Source organism: Podarcis cretensis (assembly GCF_951804945.1).
Source record: "Podarcis cretensis genome assembly, chromosome: 15".
Lineage (NCBI taxonomy): Eukaryota > Metazoa > Chordata > Lepidosauria > Squamata > Lacertidae > Podarcis > Podarcis cretensis.
This window is the reverse complement of record NC_137185.1, coordinates 6,891,104-6,907,470: the sequence shown is the minus strand read 5'-3', so window position 1 is coordinate 6,907,470 and position 16,367 is coordinate 6,891,104. Positions and strand designations below refer to the sequence as shown.

At 44.0% G+C, this 16,367-nt stretch overlaps 1 protein-coding gene across 1 annotated transcript in view; it reads right to left on the bottom strand.

The window, feature by feature from the left end:
- The window catches only part of AATF (apoptosis antagonizing transcription factor), a 63,487-nt gene extending 48,229 nt beyond the window's left edge, over positions 1–15,258 (bottom strand). The window contains exons 1-4 of the mRNA XM_079955647.1: positions 15,146–15,258; positions 12,321–12,500; positions 9,226–9,684; positions 8,019–8,156 (exon numbers count right to left, since the gene is read on the bottom strand). Coding sequence (XP_079811773.1) covers positions 8,019–8,156; positions 9,226–9,684; positions 12,321–12,500; positions 15,146–15,233 — 865 coding nt within the window. The 5' untranslated portion in view covers positions 15,234–15,258. The remainder of the gene's footprint in view (positions 1–8,018; positions 8,157–9,225; positions 9,685–12,320; positions 12,501–15,145) is intronic.
- Positions 15,259–16,367: the final 1,109 nt, after the last annotated feature.

Below are 16,367 nucleotides of genomic sequence, written 5' to 3'. Positions count from 1 at the left end.
TATTTGCTATTTATATATATTTATATATCTATATATGATATTCCTTTAGCACTACAGCCTCAAACCTGATATTGCTCAAGAATTCTAAGAAACCAAAGAATCTGTGCCATTTTGAAACCAGGGGTTAAAATTGGTGCAGTTTTCAAAAGGTTTGGTTCGTACCCAAACATAGAGGAAAATCTGCTCCTTGACCTCAGGAACCACCATGCAAAATTTGGCTGCGATATCTTAAGAGGTGTCCAAATGCATAAGGAATGGAAGAGAATTCCCCAAAATAGCAGATTATATTTAACTAGCGGGACTTGCCCAGCACTGCCTGGGAATTTGTAGAAAACAAACAAAAAGTGATTTTTAAATGGATAGCGTAATTTAGGCCTGTAACACCAAAACCTGAGCGAAGTCACGCCAGAGGCTGACATCTTGATTCAAAATGGTACCAGGTGTCCAAAAGCAAGGGAGTTGTTAGCAAAGAGGTCACAGGCACAGGGACAATCTGGGAAGCTGGTGGTCCCTCGCTCCGTATCTGTTTTAACCGCATGTAAACCCTTTCCTTCAAGCTGAGTTGCGCCCAAACTTCCTCCCTCCCCACAAAAGGAGACCATTCAGGATGAGCCGAAGACCCTCCATTTTTAAAAGTACACCCTCCCTGGGCAAAAGGCTGAGGCAGACACAGGCAGCAATTTCGAAGCAACGGTTGCCACAAGCCATTGATGTTGCTCTGATCTGCTCTTTGGCCAAGGTGAAATGGAGAGGGCTGGAACGAAGGATAAAGATGCCTTCCACCACCACCGCTAGCCCCAATTCGTATAAGAACAGACAATCAGATTGGCAGCTGAATTGCAATTTAATACTGGCAATGGGGTGGGTATTCTTCAATGCACTCAAGAACAGCGGGCTAGCTTAAAGAATGTAGAGGGCAGGTCACCTGGCACACACACACACAGCTCTGCCCTTCACCTCCTTGCTGCCACCTCCCACAAACTGCTGCCCAAGGCACCTGCCCCATTCTGCGCAACGGTAGGGCTGGCTTTATGAAAGCTCCAAGTAAGTGAAACGTTGTGCCCCATCAAGTCTTTACGCACACACCTCACCCTGTTACTCCTTCCCTAGCCAACAGTGCCCCAGGCAAGTCCTTATCCCTGGATCAGAGGTAGGAAATCTCAAGCCAGGAGAGGGAACGCATCCCTCCAGGCCAGGGGTCAGCAAACTTTTTCAACAGGGGGCCGGTCCACTGTCCCTCAGACCTTGTGGGGGGCTGGACTATATTTTGAAGGGGGGGAAATGAACAAATTCCTATGCCCTACAAATAACCCAGAGATGCATTTTAAATAAAAGCACGCATTCTACTCATGTAAAAACATGCTGGCAATTGGGCTAGATCCGGCCCCCGGGCCTTAGTTTGCCTACCCATGCTCCAGGCTTTGCTATCTGGCCCTCCAAATGCTGCCTTTCACTGGCCCTGCTCCACCCTGAGGGCTTTTGCCTCCCTGGAATGTGTCCTTGGACTCCGATAATGCCTCTCGCATGCCAGGATGGGTGTGTGGGTGTGTGGGTGTGTGTAAAAACTGGCCTATTCTGCAAAAGGTGCTATTTACATTTGCTGCTCCAACTATTTTTGCCTCTGGCCCGGACACCACTGGCGTGTGGCCCTCAGGAGGTTGCCCAGAAAGAAATGTGGCCCTTGGGCTGAGGAAGTTTCCCTACCCTTGTCTTGGATACATGAAGCATTCACCACCATCGCTCCCAGCTAAACAGGGCCTTAAAAAACGCCTAGCAACGAGGAAGAACAGTTTCCCTGATCGCTGAATTTCTATAGCTAACACTTCTCAGCCCACCACTGTCTGTCACTCCTATTTCCCTCAGCCTTAAAAATGTGCAGTGTTATTCCTGACTTGAGAGAAAGGGGGCTAGGGGTGAGTGGATAAGAGAAAATCAACAACACAGTCCTCTGGAAATTCAGCAAGATCTTTCTTTTTAAAAAAAAAACGAACACAGAAAAGATCAATGCGCCACATGGAATTGATGTGGGAGACCCAACAGAGAATCGCGGACCTTTTTCTGTATAAAGAATAGAAGGGTCCCGGGGAAACGTACCAGGGAGTAGAATTTTTAATTAATGCGACTCTTTAATGTGCAAATCAAGCTCAGATTGCTAGTTCTGTCTTGCAATTGTTATGGAAAGTTGCGGGGGGGGGGAGGGGAAAAAACCTCACTAACATTAATTGAACATGCAAAACCCCTAAACACAAGCATCCCGAGAGGAGTTGAAAGAGCAGTGGCAAGAGAAAACAAATTTATGGGAGTGGGGGGAGAAGAGAGAGAGAGAGAGGTCACTGGAGATATGGTAATTCACAGTAGGTGACTAAAAGCAAGCTGTAAACCTGGTCATGAATTGGCAATATTTTCAAAGCAGCTACAAAGGCAGTCAGTGTGGCATAGTGGTTAAAGCATTGGCCTAGAACCTGGGAGGTAAAAGGTAAAGGGACCCCTGACCGTTAGGTCCAGTCGTGGCCGACTCTGGGGTTGCGGCACTCATCTCGCTCTATAGGCCGAGGGACCCAGCATACAGCTTCCGGGTCATGTGGCCAGCATGACTAAGCCGCTTTGGCGAACCAGAGCAGCACACGGAAACGCCGTTTACCTTTCTGCAGGAGTGGTACCTATTTATCTACTTGCACTTTGACGTGCTTTCAAACTGCTAGGTTGGCAGGAGCAGGGACCGAGCAACGGGAGCTCACCCCGTCATGGGGATTCGAACCGCTGACCTTCTGATCAGCAAGTCCTAGGCTCTGTGGTGTAACCCACAGCACCACCCGTGTCCCAACAAAACCTGGGAGACCAGGGTTCAAATTCTCACTCTGTCAGGAATTGTGAGAAGAGACCCCTGAGGATCATCTAGAACAGCGGTTCTCAACCTGTGGGCCCCAGATGTTGTTGTACTACAACTCCCATCATCCCTGAGCTCTGGCCTTGCTAGCTAGGGATGACGGGAGTTGTAGTCCAACAACATCTGGGGACCCACAGGTTGAGAAAGGCTAATCTAGAACATGGGTAGGCAAACTAAGGCCCAGGGCCGGGGCCGGCCCAATCGCCTTATCTGCCCTGCAGCGGTCCAGGAATCAGCGTGTTTTTACACGAGTAGAATGTGTCCTTTTATTTTAAATGCATCTCTGGGTTATTTGTGGGGCATAGGCATTCGTTCATTCCCCCCCCCAAAAAAAATAGTCCAGCCCCCCACAAGGTCTGAGGGACAGTGGACCGGTCCCCTGCTGAAAAAGCTTGCTGTCCTCTGATATATGCAGGAATCCGGCCCACAGTCATCCCTTGGTGATTGAACCACCAATCTTCTGGTTATCAGCCAGACGCACCGACCCATTGCACCACAGAACGTGCGTCTTTTGAGGAAAGGCGGGATTTAAAATGTAATAATACAAAGCAGTATATACATGGTTCTTAGACCCTCCCCCCCCAACCCACCCTGTTCATTTTCTCTGCACAACAACCCTGCAGAGAAGGCGAGAAGCTGAGAGAGTACATCTGACATGAAGTCAATCCAGCAAATTTCAGAGCTGAGTAAGATCTGAACTTACTGGTGATGGTGATGATGATGATTTTATTACTTATACCCCACTCATTTGGCTGTGTTGGGGGGATAAAATGTTAAGGGGAGAACCATCCACACCACCTTGAGCTAATTTGAGGAAACGGTCTTATATGAATGTAATAAATAGACAGCAGGCACTGTACTGTATTTTTATGTTGTGAACCACCCTGTATCTTCGGAAAATACATAAAATCTTTTAACAACAACTTTTAAATGCCTTCTGAGAACCTTTCTTTTCCATCAGGCCTAGACAGGCAACTAAGAATACAACCTTCCACAATAGTAAGTTGATGTATGTTTTTAACTTTCTGTATGGCTTTTATTGTAGAGTTTTATATTTTACTGTGGTAAGCCACTTTGATAATTTTTTTAATGACATAGTGGTATGTAAATATTTTAATAACTAAACAAACATTTATTTATTATTTTTAAATACCCCCCCCAACCAAACCATGCTTTCCCAGAATTGGGACTCAAGGCTACTTACAAAAAAACCACACACACAAAAATACACACCGATAAAGCACAGAAAGCGAAAAAACATATAAAAGACAATAGTTTTAAAAAACTAATTAAATTATAATGGAATTAAAAGGATGTGAAAACCAAATCTATTAAAATTACAGAGAGAAAAACACAGATAGTAAAAACAGGACAGTGCTATTAAAAGCTCTTTCCTTAAAAGCAGTCTGTTCCCAAAAGGCCTGCCAGAACAAAACAGTCTTCACAAACAAAAGTGTAAAACTGAAACAACCGACACCTTTTCACTGCTGATATAAAGGAAAGCGGCAGAAGTTTAGGAGGTGGTTAAGTGGTCTAATGATAGCAGCAAATAATATTATGTACTGAATATTACATTACAACAGCAGCCTCACACCCAGCATTGCTCAGGAATTCTAAGAAACAAAAATAAAAATAAAAATCAGCGCAATTTTGAAAGGTCCAGTTCACCCATCCTGATTCAAAAATGGTATCCACTTACATCCCAAAATAGATGAAAACAGGCTCCTTGAGCTCAGAATCCATCACACGAAATTTGGTGTTCCTGTCTTAAGAGGTGCCCAAACGTATAGCAAACAAACAAATAACTTTCTAAAATATATATATTGTGCTCTCTCTTTATATATAATGCTGGGGTTTTCCACACTGTTGCTATTTTCAGCTGGGAATCAGTCACATAAAGGCAAAGTCAGGCCACACAATTTAAAGTTTATTTTAAAGATGGGCATTTTTGCGATAAGGGAAGTCATGCGGGGAGAATATGCCTTGGAAAGTGCAGGATGATGACACTCGCTTTGGAGCAACATCATCTAACCTTCCCACAAACAAATCAGAATGAACGCTCGTTACTTAGCCAGTGTCCTTTAATCTTCTGGCAAACGAATCAGAATGAAGGCATGGTAAACAGGTTCGTCTGGAAGCATAGACCCATTGAAATAAATAGACTTGACTAAAAGAGGTCCATTCTTTTCAATGGGTCTACTCCAGGGCAGGAGATGTGTGTGTGTGTGTGTGTGTGTGTGTGTGTATTCTATCTGTGTTCTAATGCATATTGCATATTCAATTTTTTCCAAAGCAGGGATGTGCATTATGTGGATATCCCCTCCCCGCTCCCAAAGGTCTTTAAAAAACAAAAACAAACAAACACTGCCCCTTTAAAAGAAAACAACAAAAAGAACCACCCCATATAAATTATGGCCATAAACTTTTTTCCCCCTGCAGTGCAGCCTAATTAATTCCTGCTCTATACACAAAGGGAAAATGCTGGGTGACAAATGGGTGCAGAGCTTGAAAGCTGCCACGTCGGCAAAACATTTTCTACTTCAATTTATAAGCAATTTTGCAGTAAATCATCCGCCAGAATCCAAGATCCACAGGCAGCAAGGAAGAGCCAGTCCATGCTGGGGTGGCTTAGCCAAGATACAAAAGATGTAACATAAACGGTGTTTGTGTGTGTAGGAAAACAGGTGCCCCCGTGCCACAGTTCTCAGAAATATTTTTTTTATCTCCATTTAAAACTCCACAAAGCAATAGCCTCCCATGATGCAACTTGCATGGGACTTGTCGTGCCCGCAATCCGCTGCTCAAGAGGGAAAGGCCATAGCTGAGGACGAAGAGCATCCACCTTGCATGCAAATGGTCCCAGGTAAAATTCCCGGCACCTCCAGGTAGGACTGAGAAAGACTCCCCTGGAGAGCTGCTGCCAGACAGTGCAGACAATCCTGAGCTAGATGGAACAATGGTCTGACTTAAGGAAGAAGTCTATATTCTTAAGAGTCAAAAGGGGTACCCCCCAAAAAATATACCGTATTTTTCCGTGTATAAGACGCCCCGGTGTATAAGGCGACCCCTATTTTGGGGGACTCCAAATTAAAAAAAACACCCCTCAGCACTACCAGTGTATAAGACGACCCCCAATTTTAAACCTAATATTTTGGTTTAAAAACTTAGTCTTATACACGGAAAAACACGGTATATAGCAAACCTAGGAAGCTGCCTTATACTGTACTGTCTACATTGATTGGCATGCAGTTCTGCAGGGCTTAAGGAATGAGTATCTCCAGCCCTACCTGGTGATGTGGGGAACTGAACCTGTGACCTTCTGCAAGCAAAGCAGATGCTCTACCACTCAGCTACGGCCTTCCCCAAGAACCTCACTCACTAGTGACAACTTTTAAGTGCTAACGGACCACCGACAGGTAAAATGACCCAGACACAACTCGTATATCTTGCAAGTCTTGTGTGTGCGCAGAACTGGTGACGAAACAGTGCCCCTCCTCCTCCTCCAAAGTATTCATAAACAGGAGCCTCTGTTACCCAGAAGCTTTCATCAAATTTTGAGGCATTGTTGAACTCAATGAAACCTGTTTCAGAGGATCAGGGAGCAAGTGCCCACATTTCCTTAAGTATCTTGAAAATGCCCCAGTGCTGAGATTTTTCATGATATGCATTTACTTTAAAATATATCTCTTTCATAGAAAGAAAACGTTATCCTGCTGTGTGAGCGAAGACAAGACACCTCAAGGCAGCTAAAAATTAGATGTTAAAAAAATCAGTTCAACTGATTAGAAGACAAATGATCTAAGGATAGAATGCCATCCACACTAACTTGGAAGCAAGCGCTATTGAAGAAAACGGAAGTTACTTTTGATTAAACTAGGGTTGTACTGTATTTGCAGGACTAGAACAATCTTGCATGCCAAAAGCTTCTGAATATCATGCATAAGCCAATAACAATCTTTTTTTAAAAAAACTGTTTTAGTTCTAGATATTTGACACTTGTCTAGCTCAAGATGCAAATAACAGGAGCCGTGCAAAATAAAATGTATGGTTTTCTTTTAACTCGCCGGGGGAGCTTTTTTCTTTCTTTCTTTTTTTTAAGGGTTTTTAATATATATAAAATCCCACCTCTTTACAGAATTTATATATTAAACCCCATGTTCATTGCAGTGTTTTGCTTATGGGAAATATCAAAATGTCAACCATTGTTTCTGTTAAAGGTCTTTAATGATATCGTGGTTTCTGGACTTGTAATGAAAACACGACGCTGGCTGCAGTTTGTAATGCATCTCATTAAATACGTTAATGGCACACGTTTTACTAAAAGGTCAGGTTTAATATTGGTGGGAGTTTGCCTTTTAAGGCAAAAAGGGGGAAAGCAGGAACTTGGTTTAAAGCTATAGCTAACTGTGTGAACTATAAAGCACTTCACTTGATGTGGATCTGGGAAAACACCAAGGAACCACTTAAAAGTTCATCGCTGATGAATTAGCATCACGTGAGCTGTCACGTAAAACCACATTTGCAACCTACACTCTGATACCACTTTAACAGTCATGGCTTCTGCCATGGGAACTGTAGTTTGCCAAAGGCGCTGAGAGTTGCTAGGAGAACCCCAATTCCCAGGCAGAGCTGCAATTGCCAGTGTTTACCAGGAAAAAGGGGCTTAGTTTTACACTAACGTGTGGGGACTGCAGCAATTCCTGGCTAGGTTCAGAAAAGAAACCACATACCGTATTAGCTTGAATATATGCCACACCCGAATATAACCCACACCTTTAAAATTCAAGGAGGGAAAAGGAAAAAAAGACAATACCTGAATATAAGCCGCTACCTTAAAATTCCGCAGGCACTCACACCCATTCCATTTTACCGTATGTCTGTTTCAGCAGCAATATCGTAAAAGCACATTTTTGTAAGTTCGGGAATTTAAGCTGCACTTTTAACTTTTCACGGTCGGAATTTGGAAAAAAAGTGAGGCTTATATTCCGGCCAATATGGTACTCTGCACCAAACACAGCTGAGAATCCAAACCACACCTTGAGCTTCCAAACATACATTTTGATTCCTGCCCAAGTACAGAAAATACAAGCACAAAACCAGTCTTGTCTGGGGAAAGGAGAGAGATTCTTACTGTTCTTGAGTGCAGCAGCAAACTCCTGTCCTCCTCTTTTCTTAAACTCCAGGAAAGTATCTGGCTGGGGAAGCTGGTTGGCTGTCAGGAGAACCTTCTGCAGTTTAATTCGCCCTTCCAAGAGCTGATCCCACAGAGCTTTAGTAAAGCGGGGAGCAGGGTAGAGAAGAGAAAGACAAAACACTGTAATTAAATAGGAACATAGGACGCTGCCTTATACTGAATCAGACCACCGGTCCACCTATTATTATTATTATTATTATTACAGTGGTACCTCGGGTTAAGTACTTAATTCGTTCCAGAGGTCCATTCTTAACCTGAAACTGTTCTTAAACTGAAGCACCACTTTAGCTAATGGGGCCTCCTGCTGCCGTTGCGCCGCTGTTCTCATCCTGAAGCAAAGTTCTTAACCCAAGGTACTATTACTGGGTTAGCGGAGTCTGTAACCTGAAGCGTCTGTAACCCGAGGTACCACTGTATTATTAAATTAAATGTAGCTCAGTATTGTTCTGAACTGTTAGTACTGATAATCTTGTTTTGTTATTTCAAAAACTGGCTTGAGTTTTGTTTGGGTGGGTTTGTGTGTTTTTTAACAATAAAGCGCTATATAAAACAAATACAAACACGGCTGCTCTCCAAAGTTTCAGACAAGGGTTTCTCCCATCCCTACACAGAGATGCCTGGGATTGAACCAAGGCCCTTCTGCATGCAAAGCAGATGCTCTACCACTCAGATGCAGCCATTCAGGGGTGTTTTGTTTTTGCAGCTATGGCCGTTCATAGCTGACATATCAAAGCCCCAAGTATTCCCTCGCCTCCCCCACAACTGCCTGCCAGAGGGATGGCAAACAGTACCTTATTAGCTTCCTAAACATTGAAAGCAATACGCTGGCAAGAGCACCCAGGATCTGCCCCTCCTCTTCGCCATGACAAGCCGATCGCTTGTTCACCCCCCTCTTACTTTGGCCCAGACAACAGTGTCAGAGAAGAGGAGAAGCAGATAATAATAATATACTTCCTTTAACAAACAAAAGAGTTCTTATTTTATACCAAGTCTCAGCCTGAATACCTCTCAACTGAAGGTGTGCTCCAGGCAAGGATTCATTGAACTAAGATCTGACTTTTTCTGCTGCGTATACGTAAACTCTATCTGCTAACATTTCCCACGTTCATCGGGGGCCACATGGGAGAAGAGGCTGCCCACTGACCTATTTGATTCTTCACGGCTTTTCCTTTAGCAACTTCTTCGGCCACTCGGTCTTTCGAGAACGGCAACAGCCCCCCGAGATGTTTGCTCTCCCTCGCATCCGCTGCCACCATCTCCTCCTCCTCCTCGCTCCCCGCGGCGCTTTCCTCTGACGTCGCTCCACCTTCGCTGCCTTCTTCCGTGCTGTCTTCTTCCTCATCTCCGCTTCCTTCTTCGACACCGTCTTCTTCCTCATCTTCCTCCAACATTTCCACTGCACTGCCCATTTCGTCCATCCCCTCTGCAAATTTCGCAAAGTCGTCCACAGCCTGGAAAACGAAAGCTTCTTCCTTCAGTTTCCCCAGCTGTTTCCTTTCTTCTTCCTCCTCCTGGCTGCTGGCAACGCTGCAGGTAGCATCCTCCTCATCCTGGTCCTCCTCCTCCTCATCCGTTTCCTCTTCCTCGTTTGAAGTCTGCTCATCTATCCATTACGAAGACAAAAAGACAATTGTTAACACTTATCCGTCACAAACTGCACCCAATCCATTAAGGTCAAAGCTGGTGCTTAACTGTGTACACCAGGGGCTGGGAACGATTTCAGCTCCAGGGGCCAGATCTCTATCAAGATCAGTCTTGTGGGGCAAATCCGACAGGTGGGCAGGGCCATGTACCTGTCAATCACCTGGTGTCAGGTGCAAGGTGCCACTAAAATGAAGGGTTTATTTACATTTGTTTTAGCAGGGAGGGTGTGTATGGAATCCTTACAACATATATACAGCGCAACAGGCTGAATGGTAATGTTTGTAACGAATTTATTTACTGGTTACTTCCTAACATACGAATCAAGTCCAGGATGTACACCATGTACAATCCTTAAGCAAGGTATATAACCTATTTAATTAAATCCGATGCAGATATATTTCTTCCATCCTTAATACATTCTTGTTTGAGTTCATATATTACACAGTCCTCGAATGTGATCAAGGAACGGTCCCCAGAATGTAACGGACATCCTTGCTTGAGGATTGTATATGGTGTACATCCTGGACTTGATTCGTATGTTAGGAAGTAACCAGTAAAGAAATTTGTTACTAACATTACGATTCAGCCTGTTGTGCTCTATATGTTTTACTTATTGCATCTGCGTATTGTATTTGTTTTGTGCATGGAATCCTGCATGACTCCCTCCCCCCAAGAATCCTGGGAACTGTAGCTTACCCCCTCAGAGCTACAATTCCCAGCACACTTCACAAACTGCTGCATACGCACCATAAAACTGAAGCTCATTACTTCCCCCAAATACTCCTGGAAACTGCAGTTTACTCCCTCCCACGGCGACAATTCCCAGTACCCTTAAACCACGATTTGCAGGATTCTTTTGCAGAGGGGAGAAGCTATGCTCTTTAAACATAAAAAGTGTGTACGCAACCCAAGTTGATCTGGTATTCCTTGGCTATAAGGGTAACGTTAAAATAGTTAAAGCAATCTCATAACTTCCTTAAAGGCAGAGGTCACCAACGTGGTGCAGATATTCAGGTAGAGGCCTTTACTGGTGCCCACCAGGCCCCCTCCCACCGCTGAAATTAAGCTTGAAAGAAGTGTTCTGTTATAGCTATTGGAATCTGTTGCAGGATGTGTGCGTGTCACCCCCAACAGTTTCTCCTGTTTGCAAATGCACCCACAGACCCCCGCAAAAAAAAAAAGGCTAGCGGCTCCTGTTTAAAGATCAACTCCCATTTTACAATATGTGTATTTTCAAGATTTTGGCACGGGGGCGGGGGGGGGGATGACAAGGAAGTTCATGGAGCTTTTTCCCTGCCCCTCCCCCACACCTTGGCAGATTGACGCCTCAAACTTGCACTTTCCTGCAGCAGCTGAACCGATTATCAGACCCATTGATTAGCTGACAGCCTTTCCCATTAAATAATGAGATAATGGGTGAGCATTACAAGGTGATCAAGCACCCTTACGTACATCTTTATTAAGGGGGGGGGGGAGTGAGGCACCGCATACAGGGATACAGACTCCGAGAAATCTATCAATATATTTTTTTTAAGAGTTGCCAATTTCCCCCTCACTGATCCAGCACCAACCTGACAACCTGGGATCTCCATTCAACACGAAAATATTACAGTGACGTCTCAGGACAGAAGAAGCTGCCTGCAAGACTGCTTAAGCATGCTAGAATGCCACCATTCTAATTCTGCATGCTTTTTCCAACACCGGTGAACTGTCTGATTCAGGATGCTCAGAACCAAGACACCTCACAATACTTAGCATTCAAATGTATTACCACTACTACTGCTGCTAACAATAATGATAATAATCTATTATATTTGTATACAGTCCTTCATCTGAAAAATCTTAGGGATATTCACAGCACAAAAACACAGAATAAAGCCACAAAGTGCATAATAAAAATAACCCCCCTTCCCCCATGATCGATAATGAACTTTTAAAAATGTTTAAGAAATCCTTTTTTCAAAAGCCCAGAAGCATTGTTGTTGGGGATAACAACAACAGAAATCACCAAAAAGAGAGAGAAATTTGTGCCTATATGTGACAACAGCCGCCAGTGTGCTACTAGGGCAAAAATGGAAAACAGTTAAGGTACCAAGAAAACGAGAATGGTATATCAAACTGTTAGAATATGCGGAGCTAACAGGGATGACCACTAGAACAAGAAAATCTTTTTGCATTGCTTGTCTTCATATTCTGTTGATACAGAATTATATCAGAAGTGCAAATAAATATTTTTAAAAATTTAAAAACCTTCTTCCAAAAGCATTTAAAAGGGGTACTGGCGTCTAAAGATGTAGAATGGAGCCGCCAGCCAAACCTCCCTGGGGAGAGCATTCCAGAAACAGGGAGTCACTGAAGAAAAGACCCACTCATCTTGCAACCCTCTGAACCTCTCGCAGCAGAGCCCACGAAGAAGGGCCTCAGATGATGATTTCAGGGTCTGGGGTAGGTGGCTGGGGCTGATGGGAGTTGTGGTCCAAAATGTCTAGAAGACACCGTGTTGGAAAAAGCTGTCCTAAACATTAAGAGAGCTTGACAAGAAATGGGGAAACCCTCCCCACACACACAAAAAAAGGGATTGGTGCAGGATCTCACCTGACAGTTGATCGTCTCCCCACATTTCTTCCTCCAAAGCTTTGCGGGATATGGCCTTCCCACGATATCTCTTATCAGCATCCAAAAGGTGGGAGGAGACCCCCTTTCGTATGTGCCCAAGTGCAAGGACATCATCTTCATCTCCTTCGTCAAACTTGTCAACCACCCTGGCTGCGGTGGCTGCAAAAGGGGGAGAGAAGGTGAAAGAGATTAATGGGGGGGGTTAGAAGGGGGGGGGGAATTCCACCCCACCCCTCCAGTGGTCCAAGAAGTTTGCCGAAATCACTGGCTGAATGGGGAACACACAGCTTTTCAGATGTGGCCAGAACACTACTTGCAATAGCTCCTCAGCCAACGCGACTCAACGATCAGGGATGATGGGAGTTGCAGCTCAACAACATCTAGAGAGTCAGAGATGGCTTCTGCGCAGAAAGATACACCACCAAATATTCACAGTGATAGATAGAATTCTAAATACCAGGAACAAGCAACAAAGAGAGCTCACTGCACCATGTCTGGGAGTTCCACTGTTTAAACCACAATGCTGGACTAATAAGACCTCTCTCAGATGCAGCCAAGATGATTCCTGCCATGTGTAGCAGCAGAAACTCTGGTTAGCTTTCACCATCAGCTACCAACACATCCCTAAAGCATGGTTAAGATAGGAAAGGCAACAGCATTGCAGGCCCTGCCCTGTGGAACTCCCTGCCACTAGAGGCACAGCAGAAACCATCCTTGCCTTTTCTCCATATATCTTCTGAAAACCATACTGTTTAGGCAGGCCTTCACAATATGAATTTTTCTTTTTAACCAACCAGTTATATTTAGGGATTGATTGTATTATTTTTGTATACAAAAACCTTGATAATGGTTTATGAAAGCATGGATTACAAATATTCAAATAAATTTGCCCCCAGGAGTGGAGGGAAGGCACATTCCTATTCTCTTATTTTACTAAGAGCATCATCATTACACTCTTGGGGGCTGATGCAAACACACGTTTTACGAAGTAGGGCTGTCACCCCATTAAAGAAATGTTACTCAATTAATTGCATGGGTCCTTTATCAACTATTTTAGTCAATCAAAACCTTTCAAGCCTGGCAGTGTAGTGTAATGAATCAACCAACTACAACAAAGCAGTCCTAACTAAGGAGAGATCTTCTTGAGATCAAGTTCTGAATTTCTTTGCCAATTATCACAGCAGGTCCATGATGTTAACTGAGATACCATCTCAGCAATAAACACCTTTACATTATGCACCAGTCAGTGGTATTGAATGAACCAGCTGCAAACCTCTTGGTTCTATATGGCAACATTTTTTAATTGTTTGTTTTTATTTTATTAAATTTCTACACTGCCCTTCATCCAAGGATCACAGGGCAGTTTACAATATAAAAACACAACATTAAAGATCCCAGGTGAATAGTATATAGAAGTAGGGTGTGTTGAGTTTTTCAACTTTCAAATTCCAAAAATGAGGGGTGCTAAAAAGTTAACATGATTTGAGAATAATAATAATAAACTTTATTTGTATTCCGCCCTTCCCTGCCAGAGCTGGGCTCAGAGCAGCTAACATCATATAAAAACACAATATACATAAAAACAAACAAACAATTGATTAAAATGCATCCCAAAATTATTTCAAATAAATTAAAATTAGACTGGACAAATGGCCATCCTCAAGTTAAAACTGAAAGCAGTTAATGTTATTTTGGTTAAATTAATATAATGTAGTTTTCCTTGGTAAGTAAAATGTGTGTAAATTTTTAATGGTTGCCAAGTACCTGCAGTTATATCATATACTATTAGCATTATTAGTATTATTTAGCATTACTGTATCTGACATTTTCAGAATGTAAAATGAAATTCTGTGGTTTTCTGAAAGCAATTTATGTGCTTCTTCATCAAACAGACTTACCAAGCTAAATGTTGTCCAATAACAAAAGTAATAGATTTGAATTCCTCACACCTGGAAACACGTTTTCAAGATGCCTCATAAAAGACACGTGCAAAAACTTTCACCCTCTAAATCGATACGCCCTAGTACAGGAGGCTACCTTAAACTTCTTGCAAGGAGTTCTGGGAGCTGTAGTTTGTTAAGAGAGTTGTTAAGAGAGACCACCTGCTCCCCTCCAAGATCTACAATTTCCAGAGCGGCTTAAACAATCCATCTCTTCTCAAAGCTATGGGAACTGTAGTTCTGGGAGGGGAAGAGGGGTCTCACCTAACAACTCTCCAAACAACATCTCGCTCACATACACACAGGACAATTCCCCTAGTCTGCTAAAAAAAAACCACAACCACTACATGACGTGCACACGTGGCCAAGGAAACTTTTACTAGCTCTCTGAAACCCAAGTACACGCATGCACGCACGCACGCACAAGTACGCGTGTCCAGAGATACTTGCACACACGTGTCCAGGGGCCTTTCCACTCGCTTGGTGAAACCCACTCAGCGACACGCACACACACGTGTCCAGGGGCCTTTCCACTCGCTTGGTAAAACCCACTCAGCGACACGCACACACACGTGTCCAGGGGCCTTTCCACTCGCTTGGTGAAACCCACTCAGCGACACGCACGCACACGTGTCCAGGGGCCTTTCCACTCGCTTGGTAAAACCCACTCAGCGACACCCACACACACGTATCTAGGAGTATTTCCACCCGCTTGGTGAAGCCCACCCAGCGACGCGCGCACACACAAACACACACGTGTCGAGGGGTTCTCCCACCACCGTTTCCAACCCACGCGTCCACACACAAGCAGCGGCCCCTGCTTCTCGGAGAGAGACGGTTGCTTCCCCGCAGCCACCCGCTCACCGTCCTCGGGGTCGTCCTCGGGGTCGTGCAAGGCGCGGGGCAGCGGGTTGAGCAGCCGCTCCAGCTCCTCCGCTAAGGGCGCCGCCATCTTGAGCCTCTCCTGGCCCGCCCGGAAAAAGGAGGCGGAGGCAGCAAAGGGCCGCACATTTTTGTACGCGCGGACACAGCCATGCATATGCATTAAAGGCACGTGCACCCTCCGCTCAAATTCCCAGGGCGGTTTTCATTATGGCAGGAGCACCACTGCAGCGGCCAACCCTATTTTTATTCCATTTTTTTTGCTGCGTGGTTTTGCATTTAGGCTGCCAGACCTTGCGATGAATCTTTAAGGGGGTTCGAGGATTGTTGTTTTGTTTTACAATCAGTGTATAAATTTTGTTGCTTAATTTCGGTGAATGTTTCTTAACGAGACGCTTTTATCAACTTATTGATCAGATGTCAAAGAAATAAACAACTATCTGACTTTTAGAAGACATCCGAAGGCAGCCCTGTTTAGGGAAGCTTTTAATATTTGATAGTATTTTAATATTTTTTTGGAAGCCGTCTGGGGAAACCCAGGCAGATGGGCGGGCTATAAATAATAAATTAATATTATATTATTATTATTTTGGTATGTTTTTAGTTAATTGTGTAATTTTCTTTTCATGTTCTGGGTTGCCTTCAGCATGATTTCCCTGCGCCAAGGGAGCATGCACATTAAAAGTGAGGGTGATGATAATGGCGGTGGCCACATTCACAACAAATATATTTAAAGCACTATGTCAGGTTGCCATATTTCAAAAAGTAAAAACACTGAAAGTTGTTTAGCTTTATTATTATTATTATAGGAAAACACCCAAAAAAAACCCTGCCTTTTTTGTTTTTGTTTACTTGCCGAAGATCCAGGACAAACCGTGGCCTTCTCGAAATTCCCTCCAGACATCACTTCCGCCTTTGAAATCCTGGTAATATCCAGGAAAATCTAGACGTACAGCAGCACTAGCATTAGGGCACCCCTTTGAGACAGACATGGCTTCCCCCAAAGAAATCTGGGAGCCATAGTTCTGGGTTATGAGAGATGTTAGGAGACACCCCCCCTCCATTTCCTCTATCAGAGCTACAGTTCTCCAAGTTCCTTGGGAAGATCAATGGATTGTTAAACCACTCTGGGTCTTGCAGTTTTGGGAGGGCAACATGGTGACACTTGTGGCACCTTGAAGGCTTAACACATTTATTACAACTC